Genomic DNA, 23,700 nt, shown 5'->3' with positions numbered 1-23,700 from the left:
ATTTTTTTCCTTACAGAGGGTTTCATTTACTGTGTCAAATGCCAATGAAGGCCCATTGTTTGCTGGCTGGACAGCAAAGAAAGAAGAAGTGGAAGACTTCACCTTTGATGAACCTGCCCTTAAGAAACAGAAGACGGGCGCTGACTGGAAATCTGCCGTTCCGTCAAAAGAATCACAAGCTTTGGAGAAAGGGGACCTTAATATGAACTGGGACACGATAGAGGTACAGAATTTGTCTCCGCAAGGTCCCGTATTGTAGTATTTTCTAAAAGTTTGAAATAAGTCTCAAGAAATCCCACAATAGTGTATTGGAAGTGTGTTGTCCAAAATCAAGCCTTACTACCCTAATGATAACACTGCGTTTTGTGTGTCTGTACCTTTTAGTGCTAATGAGCTGTGTGTGGGCTTCCAAGTCTTTCTATTGTGCGCTTTATCCTTTTTAAATACACGCTGTATCTCTGTACTTGTCCAATATAATACTTGCGATATATCACATAAAACAACGCAACATGAAGGGGTGGGGCAGCAGGACACAGACATTGGCAACGCTTGTGTAGCTATGTGAGCTACAGGGCCGACACGACAGTCACATTTTAACAACAACATTCTGCTTGCTTATCTTAGTCGCTAAAGAAAAATGAAAATACCAAACTTGCAGCGTCCATGTCTGTAGCTTACTGAAGGATAGCAGAGGCCTTATTTACATTTTTTTTTTTTTTTTTTTTTGGTGTGCATATATCGCATCATTTTAACATAATGAAAAAGTCAGTGTTGTGTGACAGGAGACCGTTAGTTGTTATTTTCGCTTGCGTTACCCCATATCATAACATCTTTTACGATTGTATCCTGCAACTGCATTCATGACATCTTTCCACTCAGGTGCTGTCCACCCTCACGTGCGTGGAGCGATGGGTGTGCGGCAATGTGGTTACCTTACTGCGCGAAGAGAACACAGTGCCTTTTATGGTGCGCTATCGCAAGGAGATGATCAACCACATGGATGCTGATGCCGTGCGGGACGTCCAGCTGGTGTACGAAGAGCTATGGTGAGTAATCTTTAACTGGAATGTTTGGGTGGGTGGCTATAAATTAGGTTACAGTGTTCCCTTGCTACATCGTGGTTCACCTTTCGCATTGTGTTCTGTGTCCTGATTGGCTAAGGGAGAACCCACGCATTGTGTTCTGTGCCCTGATTGGAGAAGGGACTGTAGACTGTTGTCAATCAATCTCCTCCGTGCCTTCCTGTGCAGTACAGAATGCGTTCAGCTTGCCAAATTTACATAAATGGTTGATTGCTAGCAGTGTGACTCTGAAGTGCTATATCAACACCCACAATGTCGCCGAAACGTTCTGCACCGTCAAAGGCACCTGCGGTCGCACCCAGGAGGCAGAGGAGGAAGAAGTAGTTGCGGCTGTAGGGTGCCATTACAGGAGGTGGAAAATACGACGACAGGAGCAATATGTCTTAACAAGGGTACAAAAACACTATTGTACAGCGGAACGGTGCCAGGACGATGAAGAGGCACGGTCGGAGTGCGTGTCACTTAATAATTTCTTGTGTCCAACCTCGTAGGTTAATCATTAAATTTCAAATGAAGATTTGAACTTTGAGTGTTTAAACAAGACAGAAATGTGGGAAGGAGAAAAGTGTATAAAGTGTATGGTGAGGGGTTTTGCAGCCTTAAAACATACAGGGTATATAATAATTGGAAAAACATTAAGTTGGCTACTTTGCAGATTTCACTTATTGCGGGTTCTTTTGGGAACCTATTTGATAAACGAGGGAACATTGTATTATTATAATTAGTTTCCATGTCTGTAGTTTCCCCCAAATGCACAATAATTGTTTCCAGCCTGCATTTTTACATTTGGCCACGCGGTGGTGCCAACGGACAATTTTTTTTCCTCTACTGACTTTTGGGTTGGATTAGATAAATGGACAGACCTGATTATACTATATTACAATGTTACAATGCATGTTACCCGCTGTGTATGTTGTTACAGCTTGCTGGCAAAGAAGACTCAGTCTGTGGTTAACACTCTGAAGAAAGATGGGGTCCTGACTACTGAACTTGAGCAAAGCCTGAGGAGCTGCCGATCCGCTGATGAACTGGATCATGTGGTCAGAGTTTTACCATTTTCAACAAATTATATGGCTGGGAAAAAAACTTTCGATGTCAAATTCATGTTTCTTCTTCTGTCTTTGCAGTATACTCCTTATAAAAAAGGCTGTAAGGTGACCAAAGTCCGCAAGGCCAAAGCTCTCGGCCTCGAGGCAGCTGCCACCGCTCTCATGGAGTCTCCGCACAATCTCGATTTAAGGACGTGGGTTAAACCTGGAACAGAGGGTAAGCGACATGTACAGTATGTTAGACCTCATAAGTCCATCCATACATCCATTTTCTGCACTGCTTGTCCGCCTTGTAAATCCACAAGTCACAAAATATTAGTAATTTTAATTTAAATTTATTTCTGTGTGCATCAGGTCTGTCATCTGTGAAGGAGGTGGCTACAGGCGTGGAACATATTTTGGCCTATACAATAGCCAAAGACCCTGAAACACTCAACTTTGTGAAAACATTGTGAGATCACATTCACGTGCACACATCTGCACTGTAGTCTTTTGTCCTGTATTGCATATCTGCCTTTGTGTTAATGTCGAGGTGCGAGAACAGCGCGGTGACTCTCCACTCATCGGTGACCAAGGCAGCCCTCAAGGAGAAAGAAGAGCAGGAGAAGTCGGACCAAGACCACAAGAAGCCAGGAGTTCAGAAAAAAAAAAAGCAGGACGTTGACAAGTTCCAGCTCTACTTTGACTTCACCTGCAACATCAAGCGCATTCAGCCTCATCAGGTACGGTAGTCCACCTCCTAATTCACTGCAGATTAATTAACCAAAATATATTTCATTGAGTCTAATCCAACAAAATTATGAACATTATGAAACAATTACACTCATAAAGTATTGTACTTTGAAAGGGTGCAGTTGCACAACATCACGTCTTTTCAAAGCACCTTCCGATGCTGGAAAATGACTTGGGAGACAGCGCCTACTGCTGGATTCATAGCTGCAGCACTTTTCCCCCCCCTGCATATACAGAAGCTCCATTAAACCACTTTAAGTTACAAAAAACCCAACTAATTTTCATTTTAAAGGAAGCAAAAGAAGCACAGAAATATGCGGGGGGTGCGAATGCTGAAATGCGAATAGGTGTTGGTCTTCCGTACTGGTGGTTTTACAAACGTTAAACACTCACTGGCCATGTGCCAAATTATTAGGTACACCTGCACATTAAAATGAATTCATAGGTTACTGAAAACTAATAAAAATGTCAAGAGACCCTCACTTTGAAATCCTGGATCCATACCTGCACCATTTTAATGAGTTCTTCTGTAGCCCATGGATGTCCCAAAATTGTTTATTAATTTAGGTGCAAGCAATGCTACATCCTTGGAAGAAGTACCGGTAATTAACACAACCCAAAACCGCAGTATCATTTTAAGTGAAGACTATTTCTTGTGTAGTAAATATTATTATCTTGTGCAGACGTAGGGGTACAGCTTAGTCCGTTGTCTGTTATTTAAAGGAGTAATTTTTCAGTTAAATTAAATCAGAGGACATAAGCGTTTTGAGTTTCAGGACACATACCCCCATACCAACACATGCCATCTGTTTGCCATCGCTGCCTTCCTTGTGCATTCCGCCGTCGAATGCTAGCCATGTCAAACGCAGTTAGCCTTCCCCGTCTCCCCCATTTATTTACCCCCATCACCACCACCTTCCGTCCTCCCCTCTGTCCCCCCAGTGACTGGTGGGTTACTCAGAGTTGGTCCTGGGCCTCATGTGTCAGCACAGCTCCCATCACCCGCCGCCGCTGTGCCACACAAACACTTTGTGGCAACCAGGCTTTGCCCTACAGTCTTTAAATCACACACACACACACACACACACACACCCACACACCCACACACCCATGCTCACATCCAGCAAGTCCCCCTCATTCTCTCCTCTTAACATATGTGACATGTCCCCTGCCGACATGCCATTGGATTAGAGCGCTGTGACTGACAGGTGTTCTCCGGCTGTGACAGCTCTTGCTGCCAGGCCCACAGGCGGACCTCATCACTAGGAGAGAGAGAGGAGGAGAAGGAGGAGGAGGAAGAAGGGAGAGTGAGCCCAGATGAAGGAGGAGAAGGAGGAGTGTCCGTCACTTATCTCCATCCTTCCCTCCTCCCCTGCTGACTCAAGCTCAGCTATACAATCCCCTCCCTCCCCTCTCCCTCCCGCGTTTGTGAGTCTTTTAATTCGATGACTCGCTTTTGTCACAGAGTGTTAATCCACAGACCGCCGTGACCCTGCTAGCTGTCGGACTGCGGCTAAAATGAACCTTTTCTAGCCGTCAAATCGGCGGGAAGCGGGAGCAGGTGGGAAATGTGTTTTGACAGGAGGCGTGCGCGTGCATGCGTGTGTTTGTGTGTGAGCAGACACTTGCCGTTTGCATCATCGCATTTTGGTAAACCCCAGCCCAGCCGCTTTCTTGGAGGAAACGATGGGGGCGCCTTAAGAGAGCAAGAGTAGAATAGTTGTGCCTTTATCAATTTAGTTGGATTAGAAAAAACAATTGCCATTTTTAAGACAACAGCCTTAAAATTATATAATGCAGTAACTTGATGTGAATTTCACAGGCTAGATTTAAATATATTAAGAACCATATTGCAAATTAAATTAAAAACTAGATTTCATTTTCATTGATTTGCCTTGCATTTAATTAAATTTGTATGAATTCTCTTGTACAAAGGGCCTATTAGGGTCACGCTGAAAATAAAGTGTGACAACAATGAAGTCATAGTTTTGAAATGAGGAGTAATTTTAAAATAATTTGACAGAAGGAAAATGTAATATTGAGTGAAAAAAGTGCTGATGTTCCCCCAAAAGTAAGTAAATTATTGTATTATAAGTATGTTTATAATTTAATATGGTCAGAATAAAGTTGCAGTGGCAATTTCACAAAAATAAAATTGTAATTTTGTGAGAATGGAATTGTATTTTTATGCTAAAATTGGTAGCATTATGGTAATCAGGTTGTAATATTGCAAAAAATAGTTCTAATAGTTTTCATTATGTTGAAAGGATAAAGTCTTTTTTTTTTAAATAAATGAAATGCATTTTCTGTTGTTACATTCAGATTTGTTGAAGTTTCTCGTAATATGACCACCTTTTCCTGGAGGGGAAAAAAAAGATTTGCAACATACATGTTTCTCCATAATGTTTCAATGTGGCCCAAATACACCTTTGTGCTATATAAATGTAAATTTTACTCGCTGTCTCTTCTACATTCAAAACTCCATAATGTTATTCTCCTTGTCAAGAGAAACACCTGTATTTATCCAACTAAAAGCTTTTATGAGATATGAGCCTTAGTGAATACTTATTGACTGAACAGTTTGATAATCTAATCAATGATAATCCACTGATAACTCGTACACCCTGTGCGTCTTGAAGCATAATTCTTTTGACATCGGTAAGGACGCTGAGCTCAGACTTAATTCCATCAGATTTGATTTTAAGGCCTCCATTTGAAGTGTACGCATTTAGCTCATAGCTATTACCAGCCGGCACACTTATGCGTATGCCAAGATGGATTTGTGGATGGTGCGCCGGGCTACTTTGTGATGCCACTTGCGCGGCACTAAGCGCACCAGTCAGGGGCTTGCCTGCAGAGGGATTGGGGATAAATGGAACTGTTTCATCAATTAAACATTCCCATTTGATGGACAGGTGCGGAGAAACAAGTTTGTTTTGCTCTGTCACATACAAGCAGCACTTGTTTGATGGTCTTATGTACTGTATACTAAGCTATATATGATCGAAGAAATGTAATTTTCAAAGTTCTTTGATCCCATTTAACAGCGTCAGTGCGTCTGTGGGGTTGTTTTTAGGGGTGGAATATGAGAGTGTCAGAGTGATGGTCAGGGTGCAAACGTTTGGGCCGAGCGGGAGTGGTGTTTGTGTAAAGATGAGTGGGCCTCGCAGGGCCGTTTTCCCTTGTGATGACTGATCCTTACTTGTGCTTGCAGAGTCAATATTTGTCTGGAGTTGCACCATCTCTAGAATAATATTAAATTGCTGTAGTTTATATTCAGAATGGAGTTTCAATGTTTATCGAGTGTGTAATATAAGATGTCGACTGTACTTTTACCCCCACTTATGCCTTCCCCTACCATTTGTGTAGTGAATCTTTATAATGTTTTTGAAATAATGTGTTTGAAATAACAAAGAAAACAAACAAAGCACTGTAGTAAACGTTAACTGTAATAAACGTAATAAACGTTTATTACAGTTAACGTAGCACTGTAATAAACGTTTGATACCACTAAAAATGAAAACAGAATTTTGATATAGAAATGCACGTTAACTTTTTGAATATGGCTTCCCAGGAGTCTATGCAGTTATTTTTATTTAAAATGCTTGAAGTGGGGGGAAAAAAAATTAAAAAAAATAAATTAAATGGTCAAATTCCTGAAAGGGATGTCATGAGACACTCAACCCACGAGACGAGGCGATGCGCGGGATAGGGTCCACGAGACAAGATTTTAACATTCATTTTAAGAAAAGTACTATGAAAATATATGACTGGACAAACAAATTGACGCTAAAGGATATTATTGTCAACATTTTTTGACACCCAATAAACCATTAATGTTATGATAATATATAATAAATAATCATATATCATAATAACACAATATTTCCTTTTAATATGTCGTCTTTCAAGGACCGCACAGTGGTCTAGTGGTGAGCATGTTGGCCACACAGTCACAGTCAGGAGATAGGGAAGACGTTGGGCATTTCTGTGTGGAGTTTGCATGTTCTCTCCGTGCGTGTATGGGTTTTCTCCGGATACTCCGGTTTCCTCCCACATTCCAAAAACATGCATGGTAGGTGACTCTACTGTAAATTGTCCACAGGTGTGAATGGTTGTTTGTCTACCCACCCTGTCACCCGAAGTCAGCTGGGATAGGCTCCAGCATACCCCCTTGACCCTAATGAGGAGAAGCGGCATAGAAAATGGATGGATGGATGTCATCTTTCACTCTGCAAAGTTGTGCAGTTGGCGTTTGTGACATTTATTTTCTCACAGGCAATTTGTACTATCTGTCTAACCTCTGCCCCATTTCTTGAAATGGCAGTTGTGTGAAAAGAGCAGCATTTCTTTTGCGATGACCCTCTGTGAATACACTGTTCTGTTTGTTTGCTGACCAAACGTCTCAGTGAGTGTTGACTCTCGGGACGAAGGCGCTGCATCTCGATGCGCAGTTTTTTCCTCGGTGGGAAAGCTAGGTCGAATACTGTATGTTTGAGTTGGGCAAGTTTATCTTAGTCTACCTGCGTGTTTGGAGGCGAGTAAAACAGACATGCATGCAGGTGGCAATATATGGGGGCCAGCAAAATTATCGAGTTCATTGTCATTGATTGTGTGATTAATTAATTAATTTATTATCGCGAGACAGTTTTTTTTTTCCTATGAGGAATCTTGTCACGTTTTGATCTCACGAGATCTCGTGACACCCCTAATTTGAAATCATGTACTTCACAACATTGCTATCTGATATCAACTTTTTTTTTAAGAAGAATTAAACATGTGCACAGAATGTGTGTGTTTTTGTTTAGTTCAATTATAATGCAGTGAATTATCAATTATTTTCATGATTTCACATTTTTATTTATAACACAATTGATTATCTCTCATCATTTTTAATGTTAAAATTAAATCACATATAATCATGGCCAATTATATACAACTGTATAATATCGATATGGAGTCCAGTGAAAGTTATCTGTCTCAACATTTAGTGAGATTAATTTGGGGAGGAAAAAACCTCATTTAGAAAAGAAAGAAATGCTTGTCACAGGCTCATAACAATGTCTTTTTTAAATGCTTGAAAATTTGGGTGTATGACATTTTGGAGCAATGTCCCAGTTGTGCCATGAACACTGTGTGCTCGCGCTTGCTTGTGTGTGAGAGTGTGTTTATGCTTGTTCCATGGTGTGGATGGATGTGTTGATGACAGTATTCCTCCAAAGAAAGGCTGAGAGAGACAAGGAGACAGATAGCGAGAGGACGGTGCTTGGCCCGCTGCCCTCCCTCCAGGCTGGTGGTGGCTGGTGGACGAATGAATGTAGTGATGATGATGATGACGACGACAGCGGCGGCGGTCTGTCTGCTCTCGTCAGGCTTTGGCTGGTACCTCGCTACCTGTCACTTTTGGCCTGACTTAATGCGCAAACACACACTTCTTGCTGTGTCTCGCATCACCCTTCGTCTCGTATCGCTCTGTGTCTCTAGCTTGTGAGCCAAGCCAGGAAGAAAGTGAGGAACATACAGTCACATGATGGGCTATTTATATTCAACTATAAGTGAAGGCACGTTTTGATGGATGATGTCATAATCTAATTTGCATATCTAATTTGAGGAACAGAATCCATAGGGTACTGAATACCAAAAATATAGCGACGCTAAGTTGGCAACACATCCGTATGAGGTGTGGAAGAAGCTGCATTACGTTGCCATCGACTGTACAGACTTGGAACGACAAGCCACATTCAGTTAGTCCCACTGTAATGTGTTTTATGAGCAAGGGCGAACAAGTGGCACCAAATTTGTTCGTGGTGGGTCGCCACAAATGTTAGTTTATCACGGTTTATTGGTTTTATCCGGACCTGACCGCGATAAGTGAATTTCTGCGAAGATAAATGGAGAATTTAGATAGGTAGAGCATAGAAACCCTGTTTATTTGCTTGTAAATAGGATTTGTACCATTATTAGAGCTCTGTAGACATGAAATAACAGCCCTATGGTCACCTTTACACTTGTATTACTCTATATAGTAGACATAATAGAAACTAAGCAATCTTAGACATGCATAAGATTAATCGCTTAATTAACAAGCAGAAAACCCATGCAGTGAACATTCACACAGGAGCTCACAAACTCTCTACACTGCTAGTCTGATGCTAGCACTCAGCTAACAGTCAACTCTACTAGCTGACTCTACGAGCTACTACTGCAGATGACATCCCTTCCCACACCCCGCTTCCTAAAAGCACACACAACTCACACTTCCACTTCATATCAGGTCTTTTGAATGCGTTATATTTGTATTTTTGTCCATTTAGCCCATTTTATGCTTAAATACTTAATTTAGGTCATGAATAAGTGCAATTTCATGTGGATTTGTAAAAATTAATAATAGACCATATTCAACCACGTTCATTTATTACTTATTGGCGAAAAATAGTGATGGAGTGAGGGTGTGATGTTTGAACCGCGATTTAGCGAGGGACGACCGTATGGCAATATTGTTGAGCAGGTCATGTTTTTTTTTTTTTTAAATAGCGTCAGACATTTTTTACACATGGAACACAGTATTGTGTTTATTTATCTATGTTAGTCTCACTTTTGGGCCTTTGCATGTTGGTAGTTTGTAAAGAGGCAAGTGCTTTGCTGAATAACGCCTGAGAAATGTTATTGCAGTCAAGGCGACTGCTCGCAGCAGCAACATGCCAACAGAGGAGAAATATAAATTTCATTCAAATTCAAAAAAGATGCATTTACCCTCACCCCTGTCATGCCATAAGCTGTGTTTTTTCATGTCGTGTGTGAGGGTGCTGCTGAGCGGTTAATGGTTGTAGCACGAGACGGCGCGTGCCGGCGTTTGTGGGGGGGGCAGGCCCCTCGGTGCTCATCGCTGATGGTGGCACAGCGGTGGCATTTGTCAGCTTGCTTTTTCCACTTGGGCTCCAGATTGACGTCTTGTTTCTTAGCCCTATGCTGTGGCGGGCTAAAGGTTCCCTGCTGAAAAGGTCAGACACTTACTACTGTTTGCTTAACAGCATGTAACAGTTCCTTTGAAGGGGTGGGGGACAATACGCAACACAACAGGCCTGACCACGGGACATACCCCGAGGCTCATCACTTTCAATTGCGTGTGTGTGTGTGTGTGTGTGTGTGTGTGGAGAGAAGGCATTTCAGTTTTCTGTACGTGTGTTTACAAGCTTTGGGGGCACTTGTTTGTAATACGTTTCTTAATTTAATTACTTCTGGCACTTAGGTGGTGTTTTTAACCCTTAATGCTGTTTCTTAGCAGGATTACCCAAAAACTGCTTCACTTAACCTTCAATATTTCTTTTAAATAATTAGCTAGCTTTGGCATTTTCCCACATTTATCAATGAAGGTATACATTTTCTTTGTCATCAACATGAGCTTACTGTATTCGTAGTGGGGGGTGTCCAAACTTTTGCCACTGAAGATTGCATAGAGGAAAAAAATGAAGAATGCCTGGGACCACTTTATATGATATTTTTCCCCTTTTGTTTGCTCTAATTTCATACTAAAACAAACTCAATGTAGATTTTATGTTGTGAAAAATATTTAAACAAAAAACAGCCACTTCTCAGTTTAGTCTTGTTGGTGACAAAGCTTGTAATTGTTCTAATGAGAGGCCATGTTTGTGTTTAAAATATGCCATTGGCCAATACAAAATGAGCTGCGACCCACACACTTGATTTATTGTATTAGCTGCTGGAACATTAATGGTTTCTTGTGTCATTATTTCACATAGGTAGGAGGAACAGAATCAACAAGTTTAATATTTAGGTGTTTGTAATTCTAAACAACATGAAAGATGCATTAAAAAACATTGCCTTGTCACTTGAAACAACTGACGCTGCGTTAATTGTGTATGAGAAGCTTCACGTATTGTTGTTCTGTTCTGTAAATAGGTTATTGTAAAGCGTTAATCAGAGGGATGTCTTCTTTTTGTGTTATGTGTATTTCCTTGAATGTATGTGCACAGACTTTGGCCATCAACAGAGGGGAGAGTCTGAAGATTTTGACAGTGAAGGTGAACATCCCTGACAGTGTAAAGAGTAACTTCACCAGGTGGTGCGTCAACACCAGGTCAGACAATTAAAATGCACACACTCTTCCAACACAGCATATCAAAAGACACTTTCATTCAATCCCAGAAATTTTTCAAAAGACAGCTCCTTCAGTACAATTTTGACTGATGTTTCAAGGCACACAGAATATTGTGTTCTATGGCTATATAAACATGGAACCTACCACAAGAAAGATTAGACTCCCGTCTTTCATCACAAAAAAAAGTTTGTTTCTACCTTTTTCCGTTCTTTTGTAATCAGCAACAACATACGTAAGTTTCAGGAAAAGATCAGTTGTTGACTATGAAAGCGAGAAAAACATCTTCTTGTGAAAAGATACATTTCAAGCATAACTTTCACTTTGACACAAGTATTTTTTGCTTTTGTGACAGCTCAAATAGCTAAACAACTATACCAATATAGACAGCACAAAAAGGGAGTTGTTTTACATCAGAATAAAAATTTATTTACAAATATTACTATTTACAGTTTTCACATTTGGAACTGAACTATGCGTGTGCATGTGTGCTCGTGCGTGCGTGTGTGCATGCGTTAAATTTTCCCTGCAACGCGTAACCTTTTGCACGCTACACTCCTCCACACTTTCTCACTTCCTCCTTCCTGTCATGTGTGATTCTTCCATTGACGTGATCCCTACCTAGCTCTTATCAAATACACTTCTTTCACTTTGTGGCCGTTTTTATGGCTTAAAGGTGCTCTGAAATGTTAATGCATTCGTGGGGAGTTGCATCATCACCTTTTTTTGCCTTTCCTGCAAAAAACATAAAAGACGTATAAATACGTTGTTGGGATCAGGCGTTTGGGATTATAAAAACGTATAAATACGTCTTTGGTATTGAAAGAGTTAATAAGAAGAATGCCAGTAAAACTGTGTTGACATAAAATGTTAACCTTTTTTTGACTACAGATGGAAACCAAAGACGTATGCTAGAGAGGAGCATCACACGCTCATCAAGAGTTCAGTGGAGGATTCTTTCAAAAGGCTTGTTTTGCCTTTCCTCACGAGGATGTACAGGTACATGATGACAGGGTTCCTATGCAAGTACGGAAAAGTATGTAATATTATTTTATAAATTTCCAGATCTGGAAAAGTATGGAAAATGGAAACTCAAGTATGGAAAATATTCATCTTTCCAAGACTGTTACCACTGCTCTGTTTTCTAAAAGCTAAAATTATGAATAAGTAAAAAAACAACTAATTAATCCATCTGTTTTTCCAAGGCAGCTCAGACGTTATCCTCCTCCATCCCTTTGTATGAGCTACATTACCTAGCTGTAATGTCCTGGAAATTATTTGGTGACATAATGGCATACATATTCAGAATAACTAAAACACACGATTCATTCCATAATTTATTTACTTGATACTAGGGCTGAAATTGACGATTATTTTCTTAGTTGATTAATCTGAAGCTTGTTGTTTTGATTAATTAATCAATGAAGTAATTAATTAAGTAATCAGTTAGGCTAGACCAAATGAATATGAACCAAACACAACCAGTTAGTGGTTTGGTCCGCAACATGTAAGTCAAAGGTAATGTGTGAGAATATCTTATTTTGCCTAAAACACAAATACAGTATAATAGGTCTGCTTTCATGGATCACGAAAGGAAATTTAAAAATATTCACAAAATGTATGGAATTTAGAAATGTCAAATTTGTCGGAAGCCTCTGCTGACACTCATCTGTGTACCATACTTTTTTGTTATTACATCATTATATAAATTTTACACTTTTTTTTTTAGAACCAAACTTACAACAGTAGCAGAGAAGGAGTCAGTTGCCATGTTTGTACGAAACCTACGGCAGCGCCTGTTGGTGTGTCCAGTTCGGGGCTGCGTCATGATGGGGGTGGACCCTGGCTTTGCGCATGGCTGCAAGCTGGCAGTCCTCTCCCCCACTGGTAAGACAACACTGGATGAAGGTGTATACATTTTATAAATGCATATATATATATATATATATATATATATATATATATATATATATATATATATATATATATATATATATACACTGTACAGACTGAACTCAAAACTGGAACCAGCGAAATGCAACCAGATAGAGATAAGTGACGCATGCAAGCGTATTCAAGAGTCTAATTGCATGCTGGAGTATGACAAATTCATACATGTTGGTGCAGGTCTGCACTAATATTGAAAGGCCTGCCTGCCTCTCACACTCCCCCCAGACAAGGGGGACTTGCTCCACTATTTGAGAAGCACTGCTTTAAGTAAACCTAGATAGAGGAGCTGTCCATGTTTGTCTTTTAGCCTGTCCTTGTGTCTCTGCTGTCAGGCCAGATTCTCCACACTGACGTGGTCTACCTGCATGGCTCCCGCAATCACCGAGAGGCAGACAAACTGCGCCATCTAATGACAAAATACAGGTACTGCTGCAATTGTATCATCACTGCCACCTGTGTTTTTTTTTTAAGGACATCTAATCTACTCTGGGTATTACTACCAGCATATTTGGAGATGATTTGTTACCTTTACTGTATGTCACTCATTGATCCCCTTTGTTGCAAACACTAGTTGCAGCAGGGTCGTCATTGGAAATGGGACGGCGTGTCGTGAGACTGAGTCCTTCTTCGCTGACCTCATTGCCAGGCGCTATTTTCACCCACTGGATGTATCGTACTGGTAAGCTCTCCCATCCGGTGCACGCCATAGGTTGTCTCCAGTCACTCTTGATACTGTCAAGTGTTTATTGTACATTTTGATATGTTCAGAGCCTTCATTGAATTAATATCACTGAGAAGCCTATAAAAACACAACACTTTCTGTGCTTTTTTTTTTTCAACAACATGCACTGCTGCACACCACTTTATCTCTTCTGCTACTTGAACGTCCCACAGGTACATTACAGGGGGTTAAGATAAGACAATTTGTAATACTCCTCACATATTTTCAAATCGGCACTACAAACATTTTATTCCCTTTTTGGAGCTTTTATTCAATCGGGCAATCTAATTGTCACCAAGCCATAAATAGCAAGGACAGACGTCTTTCACAACTTGCCAGCCCAAACATTTTGTCAAGATTACATTTTTATGCTCTGGCAGGCTACACCTGCATAATCTAATATGATACAACTGCTCTGCTCCCTACTGAGAGCCGTTTCTAATCGTATCTGTTTCATGTAGCTAAATGAGTCAAAATATTAGTAAGGCATCTCAGTATGATAGCATAGTTCTATATCACTGTAAACTATAACTCCAATAATGATACATGAATGCTTCTCTAAGCTATATTCAAAGTTTAGACTTGTATTAGATCTCCTGAAATTGTGCAGATGTACCAACAAGAGACTAAGGTGCTGTTTGCCTTGGTTAAGTACTGCATGGGAGTGCTAACTTTTATCCCACCCTCTTCTTGCTTTATTCGCACTAATTTAAAAAAAACCCCTTGAATTGTGACAAATACAGGAATTTATGTGTTCAATCTGTTCTTTTATACCACTATATGCTAGCTGGCGGTGTTCTTGAATTTTTTGGTTTAAAAAAAGTATAATTTGGAGCGGAAGAGTGACAGCACCTTTAAATAGATGAACATATATAATGATTAAAACTAGGGCTGACAAAAACAAAGCGTTAACGACGGTAACTAATATTTAGTTTAGTTAAATTTTTTTGCGTAATTAACGCACACGCATCATGGCAAGCCACAGCTTTCTATTATGACGACAGACAGCGGCACAGTGGAGCTCCCCACAGAGTCACACAGTGTCTGACGCTTTTATAATTTACCAGAATACATCAACAGCAGTGGATTTCCAACACCATATATGTATCTCCTTCCCCAAACAAACACATTTTTAGTCCATTCATTGCAACAACACTTCGTCATTGTCACGAGACAGAGTGCGCGATGCGTTCACGGACACTCCGACGTCACAACAACGTTTTTATTATGCGTATATGGGGTGGTCTAAAGAAGCAAAAAATCAATAAGTGGATATTCTTATCACTCACTTTGTAACTTACTTTTGCTGAATTTAAGTGTGCTTGGAAATCCCAGAAAATTCACTCAAAACGTGATTACAACTTAAATGACGTGGTGTCTTTGAATGCAACTCCTCATTGCTCATAACAACACAGTTAAAGTCTGATTAAAATATTCTGCTATTAAAGAAATTCATGTTAGCTAAATACATTTCCAGACATGTGTGCCATCTCTTAACTTGATTTAAAGTTAATTTGTTAATACATACAAGTATATATAATCCTACATTTTGTCATTTTGCCATTTTGTCATTTTCAATAAAATACTTTCAATAAAATACAGTAAAAATGGGCATATTTCAGACGTGATAATGGTAAAAGTTTAATTTATTTTGAACATGCATACAAGTTACATTGGAATACATCACATAGTACAATTTACTGTTCTACATGTCCAAAAAGAAGTAGGAACAAGCAAATCTTATTTAATCCTCAATTGCAATACATTTGTCCATTTCCCGTATTCGAAATATTCTCTTTGCTAGTTTGAAATGCATAGGAAAATGATAAGGTAACATAGTGTGACATAGTGATTAATCATGATGAATTAATTTGAAAACCCTGATTAATCTGATTACATTTTTTAATAATTTGACAGCCCTAATTAAAACATAACCATGTAAAGAGTTTGTAGTGAGGAAAGGGTGAGTGAGCAGAGGTGTTAAGAATGTAGAAAACCCAAAACATGGAGGACAAAGTGTGTAGGAGAAGGAGAGAGATAGGGAGTGCGAGGGAGAGGGGTGCAGGCGAATAGGAATGTGTCCCCCCCAGTGAATATTGTCTATTAAAGCCATCTGGACTTTGTTTCACTTTGGGCCAATTAAGGAGACGCTTTGCGGTCCACGTTGTCTATAACCAAGGCCCAGTCCACACTTGGGCATACTACACCGCAGGAGTTTGGTCCAAGCATAATAACCACTGGTCTCACTTTGCTCCGTCTCGCTCTCTCTCTTTGTATTTGTTGACTTGGGGTTTAGCAATGGGACCGCAGCCTGAAACCATGTAACCGGAATTTGTGTCTCAGGGTTCATGTGCGCTTCAGCACATGAAACACCTTTTGCTCTAATAGCTCACTTTGCGTCCTGTTTTTAAGAGCAGACTGTGAAAGGGAGGCATTATTACATTATTTTGATTATTTTGATTAAAGATGTAGCTCCTGTTGAGTCGCAAAAAGTTTCACCGTCATTAAAAAGTCTCTCTTGTTCCTTCTTCTGCGACTGGCGCTATTTAGACTTCAGAACTGGTACGAAAGTTTGGGACATTTCCTGATGTGGTTCTAGCTTCACGTGTTGTTTTACCCAGCAATAGTAAAAACTATATCATTAAAGCACTTGCAAATTTATATTTGCAATATTTTCCTACCATGTTAGTTTGCTTTTAAGAATTCAAATTTGACTTCTCCCGAAATTATTCTTCATTAATGATCATTTAGGGGCCAAACACAGATTGGTTAAGTAATTAATTTGCCCACCTTCTTTAAACAAGACACCATTAACGTATCCGGAGGGGAATGCTGCCCTGCCAGTTTAGACTACTATACGGTCCCTCAGTGGTGGATAATGATTGGGGTGCACAGCTCCTTTGGCGCTACATTTGCCGCTAACTATGAGCGTCTTTCTCCCCTGCTGACTGACCCACAGCCGACCTCGGCGTGCCTCGTTACCCCAGCAATAAGCAATGATGTCAGTGACATGCAATAATAACTATGCATGCGAGATAAGCAGCATGAGGTCTTCGGCTCGCTGGGACTTCCCTCATTACAATTATGTCACCATGTTTTTCTGGAACGCTTTGTGATACTGTGCTTCACTTATCAGCCATAATTTTAGGTACACTTGTACGCAGTCTTAATGGGCGGGTCAATCTGATTGTACATTATTACTGTAAATGATGTCTCATAGAAGTGCGTCCATGCCCTCCACTCTCAGGCCTCACCATTAGTCCATTAAAGGCCGCAGCTTCATTTGCACCGTCTGCTTCCTGTCTCCCAGTGTGTGTCGCCACCCTCTCCGTCTGTCCTTCTGCTTCAGTGCTCAGCTGGAATGATGGCCAGAAATGGCAGCCTGTGGGCTATCCTTACTTATATGTTTGTGTGAGTTTTGTGTAGTTTTAAGGGCCTTTAAAATCAACTGCTTGTATGCAGTCAGGCAAAAAAAACAAACAACTTCAAAGGATCTTGTTTATATTACGGTATTAGGAACAGCGCTGTGTTATGAGAAACAGCTGATTCTTTGCATGCCCATTCCTTGAATAATGAACGTGTCGTTCTAATCACAGTTTCGTTATTAAGTTGCTAGACGTAGACTCCTTATCTCGCTGTTAGGCTTATAACACCTTTTACATTACATGATTATACTTGAACAACTTCTTGAGGAATGAGCAGTGTCCCGCAGGACATTTCGCAGCATGGGCTATTATTTCTCTGACAAGGTCTGTCTGTGCCCGCTACGGCCCCCTTCTGCATCCATATTAGCTTTCTTCGCCGTGCAGCATGGCCCCCAATAATATGACGACCTCCTGCTGGATGTCAGTTTGTGACACACCCGTAAAGAAGAGCGCTACTTTTTTTAACCTGTATGCTTATTGTGTGTAAGTGTGGGTGTGTGTGGCTCTTTGGTGGACCAGCAGCATGACCTTGTCTGTCATTGTGCTTTAGCGCTGACTGGCAGAGCACACTGGCTTTGTCAAAGCTCATAAAACCGCTCTTGCAGTGCAACAACCGGGGCAGATGTGCCTCTGTGTGAGTCTGTGTGGGTGGGATTGACGAGGGGTGGGCACTTTCTGAATCTTTGTGTTGGGCTAATTGGTAACGGACGCACATGCTCAGCATTGTGCGTCCCTTCTCGCTCCACCAATACTTGCTAAAAATGGATTGTTTGGAGAACATCACCCTAATTGCAGTAGCCTTTAGAGTTTGACCCCCTTACTAGATCCTATTTTATTTCTTTAGTTAATTGTCTACATTAATGAGCATTTGTCTTCATTTTCTTCCAAAGGAAAAGAACCTTTTCACATCGTAGTTGCTGGTGTCATTCAGCCCTGGTTGCAGTTTTCTTGGCACCGCAGTGGATGGACTTTGTGTGTTAGCGTGTTATCGGGGCTGTGTGCAGAAAGAATGACAAGTTGACAGTGTCTGGCCCTAACAAGCTGATGCTAATGATATCAGAGGGCAAAAATATGGCGGGTGGAGGGGTTGCGGGTGTGGGGTGGGTCAGAAAGATCTTTGGGCAATGGTGATGATACACACACAAACATGAGAGCTCCAGGCTGGTAAAAATGACTGATTTCTTGACCACTTGCTCTGTGACTCCTGAAGGCAACAGGCCAAACGACCCTGATAACCTCCTTATCCTCAACCTTGAAAAAGCTCTTTATGAATAATCTCAGAAAGGCAATGGAAATGCACTCATTTTGAATTGTAGCATATTTTTCTACTATATTTGATACACTTTGTTTTGTGGATTGGTTACGTTTGATTTGAACATGGACTGTCGTCGTCATGCCTTTGCCTCAAGTTGTGCCCCAGCTTATTTTAAAAAGTGGCAGGCCATCTCTCTTTCAAAAAGTAGTCATCATCCTCTCCTTGATTGGCCCAACTGTCCGAGAGCGACACATGAAGCTGCAGGACGACACATGCCCGGAACTGGAACTGGAACGATACGCCCTTGACCGCGTCACCCCGCAGCACACTCTGGGATGAGATCTTTTTTTTTTATATTGGCTAGCTGATGGAGCTGCAGGACAGCCGGGTGCAGACTGTATTCATGACTGCGTGTGAAGGCGACGGTGTGTATCCTCTGACACGGCCTGTGTCCGGGCTGGCTCCCAGGGGCCAGGCTGAGCGAGTGATGAACATGCAGTGGCAGGACCAGTGTGCACTGTGAGCCCGATCCAGGCACGCGGGCCTCACCCAGGGATTCAGAGAAAGTAAAACACAGGGGACAGGAGGCACGGGAAGACTGTGTTTGCTGCATCTTCATTTCAGAGGAAGGTTGTATCACTCAATGATCAAAAGGAAAGAAATATTTGCAGGACCTATTGTCACCTATTGGCCGTCACATTTTCCATATTCTACTGAGCAACCAGAACTGAGTACCACTTCTTGCAATATGTGTTGCAATATGTGTGGCTATATCGCCTTATGCTCCATTTCTGTGATCATCATCACACTTTTTTTTTCTTTGAACATCTCTGCTACCCTTCTGTGGCGGCATCACCAAAATGCACTCCTGTGGAGTTATTCTTTTCTTGCCTGATGCCTGTGCGTCTTTATTGGCATATTTTTCCATTTTTCTTTTGTCATTAATGTTACCTTATTGCAGCGTTTGCTATATTCTACTGAGCAGCCAGGACAAAGATGCATACCACTTTTGTTGCTACGCTACCACTATGTGCACATCTTAACTCATTCAATCCCAGACATTTTTCAAACGACAACCCCTTCAAGTAGCGGCCATTTTAGGCGATTTTGACAGATTTTTCAAGGCATACAGAATATTGTGTTATATGGCTATATAAACATGGAACCTACCAAAAGAAATATTAGACTCTCATCTTTTATCAGAAAAAAAGTTTGTTTCTACCTTTTCCCGTTCTTTAGAAATCAACAGTAGAACAGGTAAGTTTCAGGAAAATATCACTTCCTAGCAAGAAAAGGGAGAACAACATATTTTTGTGAAAATACATATTTCAAGCATAACTTTCACTTTGACACAATTTTTTTTGCTTTTGTGACAGCTCAAATATCTAAACAACTGTACCACAACATAAACAACACAAAAAGGGGTGCTTTACATCAAAATAACCCCCCTCTCCCCACAATTTGTCTACAATGAGTCCCTGTGACATGCCATATGTATGTATGTTTGGTCTTTAGTATATGTGTGTGTATGTACATTTGTGTGTGTGACACACATAGGCCTTTACTGCAACACGATTGACATGACTGTCTGTGAGGCTTTGCTCTTTTCAGACGTTCCTCACACTGGCAGTTGGAGTTTTTGTGTGTGCGTGTGTGCCTGCCTGCCTTCTAGCATCTTTGCTAGAGACTGACGGCCCTTGACACCTGCCATTTGGACGCTTTTCTCTGTGAAAAATGTCATCGTCTTCAAACCCGACGTGTGTGTGTATGTGTTTGAGGGAGAGATGGAGAAAGGAGGCATCCCTCAATTTGTGTCCCTGAGGTGAAGCTTTGCAGCTGACTGAACAATGGACCAGAGCTGTTTGATCAGCCGGGACAGAGCAACTTGTGTGTGTGTGTTTGTTTGCTTTATATGAACACGTTTTGGAGTGCTAATTTGTGACCTCACAGCTGCTTCTAAAACACTTGGAAGAGGATGATGCCAATCGAAGTGAAAGGAATTTGAAAAGCCAGTTGTGGTAATGGCTTAATTAATTTTGAATGTGCATACATATTACATTGGGATACATCACATATTACAATTCACAGTTCTACATGTCCGAAAAGGAGTACGAAGAAGCTTATTTAATCCTACCTCATCTTTATTTATTTTTACCAATTGCTATTACTGTACATTTGTTCAGTTCCTGTATTCAACATGTACCAAGTACCAATTCTGAAATAACATAAGAAAATGATAAGGCAGTATAACAATGTGGTACAACAGGAGTTAAGGTTTGTAAATAAAGAGAAATAATGTATATAACATTCAAATAAATTGTAGTAAATACAGTATATAGTAGTAAGTGATGAAGTAAGTATAGTGACAGAAGCATAGTTGATGAGTACAAACAATGTAATACTTCAAGTTGTCATAAGAAATAAAGAATAGAAGTAGAAAGTGTAATAGACATAGCATTGTATGTACACTGTGATTCAGGATTCTTATTTTGTAAACATCAACTGCTTGTACTGTTTGTTGAAATGGCTCATCTTAGCACATTATTTGAGTCCTTTACTCAATCTGTTCCATAATTCCATACTACATACAGATATAATGAAGGTTTTTAGCTTTGTTTTAAGTTTAAGTTTTCCCTAAGGTCATATTTTTCCTTTTAGGTATCAGACCCTGAGTATTTCATCACTCTGCATACTCTTATTGGCTGTTGCTATACATATTTATTTTTATTTTGTATGTTTTTTTTTTTTTTTTTTTGGTGCTTTATCTTCATCTGCACTGCGGGCTCATGTCAGAGAGAGACTTCTTTTCACTTGATTATCCATCTGTTCTACATATTGGTAAAGTACAAATTGTCTTGAATTTTTTGCATTTTGCCTTAGTCAAAGTTAATAATGCATGACAAACATCTGTTTTATGAAGGCGGTAGGTATCTATGAATTAAGCTGTACAATGTATATTGGATTTTCAGTCTTGTCAGTCTCTTCTGCTGCTCTCTAGTAGTGCCATCACTGGTATTTTATAGATTTGGTCAGGATTTTTCAAAGGTGTCCAAATCTTGAAATGGTGGAGTCAATCCCAATGAAGAAATTCAAAATAACAGACCCAGTGTTTAAATTAAAGTGATAGAAAGTTCAATTAGTACCAGTCAGTCACCAAGATGGCTGTGACTTGGAGTTAAATATTGATATTAACAGTGACGTCTTTAGGAAAGACGGAAACTTCAACTTCACTTTTGTCCTCTGTATCAGATTAGTCAGTGATATCATTGCCCCTCGTCTCTTCTGACTGATCTGATGCACTGTGTGTGATTTACATCAAGGCTATGCGTGCACTCTCCCAGGCTCTAATGAGGTATCAAAGTGTTTGTCCGTCTCCTCCAATGTTAGGCTTCTAGAAGGCAGGGGTCTGTCATTTTGTGTGTGCATCAGGCCCAAGGCTGCGTCCCTCCAAAGACCACCAGTCAAAGAACAGATAGTGGAGCCATCTTGTGACTTTCCCCTAGGGTGACACGGGGGTCTACTGGCAGGCCTGTGTGTTTCCTCCGTGTGTTTAGAGGTTAAGAGGGCACGAAAAATGATGGACCCCCCCTCCCTCAATTCTACCCCACAGGGCCTCTAAGTCATCGCTTTACAAGCAGAGGCACCCAATGACTTTGGTGTGTGTGTGTCAGCATGTCAAGCATGCATCCACGGAGCCCTTAGAGCTGGCCAGTAGACAACCTTCTGCTGGCTGCCAGGCTGATGCCCTCGCCGTAACGACGGCCAATGATGCCACGGCAGTGAGGGCCTAGAGCTGTATCTGTGACTGTGCCGTTACCTTGCATCCCCGCTGCTGGCCTTAATTCACTTACACATGATAAGGACTCTAATATGCTTTGTGATATCTCTTCGTCATTTGCACCTGTCTTACTCATTCTTGATGGAATTAGGTAGGTTTCTCCGACCTCTACTGACCAAACCGGAGTTCATTCTTTCTATCCCGCTGACCTCACATGCAGCATTCCCTCCTTCTGTATCTTTGTGGAGATATTTTTAAAATTTATATTTAAAAGACTCTTTCCTGTCTCATCACATTCAGTCATCTTGGTGAGTGTGAATGTCTTGTGTCGTGTGTTGTTGGCTTAATGACCAGCTCTGATCTGACCCCTTTGAAGGTCATGTGCCAGTGCTCGTTAGAAGCGTCACCATGGCGATATGTCAGCTGTCAGTGCGATGGATTGGAAGCTGACAAAAAGAACAATGGAGCAGTGTGGGGGGTGGTGGTGATGGTGATGAATAGGATACAATGACGATGAGTGAGCATGAGTCCTTTTTTAAATTGTGTGTGTATGTGTGTGATTGAAAGAAGGTCCATTCTAAATTGTGGACACTGAGGAAGCACTAACCTCATCACGTTGGAAGGCCCTGAGGACATCCACCCCCCTTTTATCCATCAGAACGACTATACAGCAACATGACAGCTTAATTGTACCTTGGTGGCTTGATTGTGTTTGTATACTGTTTCTATAGACCAAATATATTTATTTATCAAGTTGTCATCCAAACATAATGATCATTAAATTGTTTTAGAAGTTCTTTATCATGAATGTAATATCGAGACTTTCTCTACAGAACACTAAATTACACATGAATTCCCTACAGCTTTCATTCATTCATGAATGAATGATTCCCTACAGCTTATTTTAGTGTGTGTTTTTGTTCACTGTGTGTGCTTGTAATTTTAAAACTTACAATATAGCATTTCTCAGATGAAAGAAATCATTGTCATCTTATCATTGCTGTAGTTTTTTTTGCATACAGGTTTGTTTAGAATATTTTCTTTGTAATTTTAAAAATGACTTAAAGACACGTAAAGCTCATTAACTGCCATCAAACTACATTCCCTCATGTACAAATGTTATCAGATACTTGCAGTGCACCGCAGTGACCGCTAGATGACAGTAGTGTCACATGAACAGAGATGACACTGGAGGGGTTCATTACGCAACATCCCAAAATGTTCGCTTAGCATGCAGTCAAAGCAAGAGGGTTAAGAAGAGCAAACGATTCTGAATCTTAATACTATAATGGATCTTAATCAGGCCACATCTTGCGGTTACTTAACATCTGCATTTAGCTGAAGAAGAACCCTGAAGAGGCATTTAAGACTTTCTAATTGTTAATTAATGTGAAACCAGATTTTGTGGTATTTTTGTCCGTAATGTCAGATTTTAGAGTTGAATGAAGGAACATGTTGGACTTGTCATCTGCTTCGACTATGTTGTCTTCCTCGCCTCTCAACACCTAAAATTCCCTATTTGACTGCTCTTCTTCCTCACTAGTGTGTCACTACTATACAGTAGGCTACATACCTGTATGGTACTTATATTG

General features: G+C 40.6%; 1 protein-coding gene across 1 annotated transcript in view; it reads left to right on the top strand.

The window, feature by feature from the left end:
- srbd1 (S1 RNA binding domain 1) overlaps window positions 1–23,700 on the top strand; it is a 42,565-nt gene that overhangs the window by 1,028 nt on the left and 17,837 nt on the right. The window contains exons 4-14 of the mRNA XM_054799219.1: window positions 17–223; window positions 880–1,046; window positions 2,005–2,122; window positions 2,210–2,348; window positions 2,486–2,582; window positions 2,664–2,853; window positions 10,858–10,961; window positions 11,871–11,978; window positions 12,709–12,866; window positions 13,262–13,352; window positions 13,501–13,608. Of these exons, the coding sequence (XP_054655194.1) occupies window positions 17–223; window positions 880–1,046; window positions 2,005–2,122; window positions 2,210–2,348; window positions 2,486–2,582; window positions 2,664–2,853; window positions 10,858–10,961; window positions 11,871–11,978; window positions 12,709–12,866; window positions 13,262–13,352; window positions 13,501–13,608 (1,487 nt within the window). The remainder of the gene's footprint in view (window positions 1–16; window positions 224–879; window positions 1,047–2,004; window positions 2,123–2,209; window positions 2,349–2,485; window positions 2,583–2,663; window positions 2,854–10,857; window positions 10,962–11,870; window positions 11,979–12,708; window positions 12,867–13,261; window positions 13,353–13,500; window positions 13,609–23,700) is intronic.

The sequence above is a fragment of the Dunckerocampus dactyliophorus genome, chromosome 14, assembly GCF_027744805.1.
Source record: "Dunckerocampus dactyliophorus isolate RoL2022-P2 chromosome 14, RoL_Ddac_1.1, whole genome shotgun sequence".
Classification (NCBI taxonomy): domain Eukaryota; kingdom Metazoa; phylum Chordata; class Actinopteri; order Syngnathiformes; family Syngnathidae; genus Dunckerocampus; species Dunckerocampus dactyliophorus.
The sequence above is the reverse complement of the archived record's forward strand: the minus strand, read 5'-3'. Positions and strand labels throughout refer to the sequence as shown.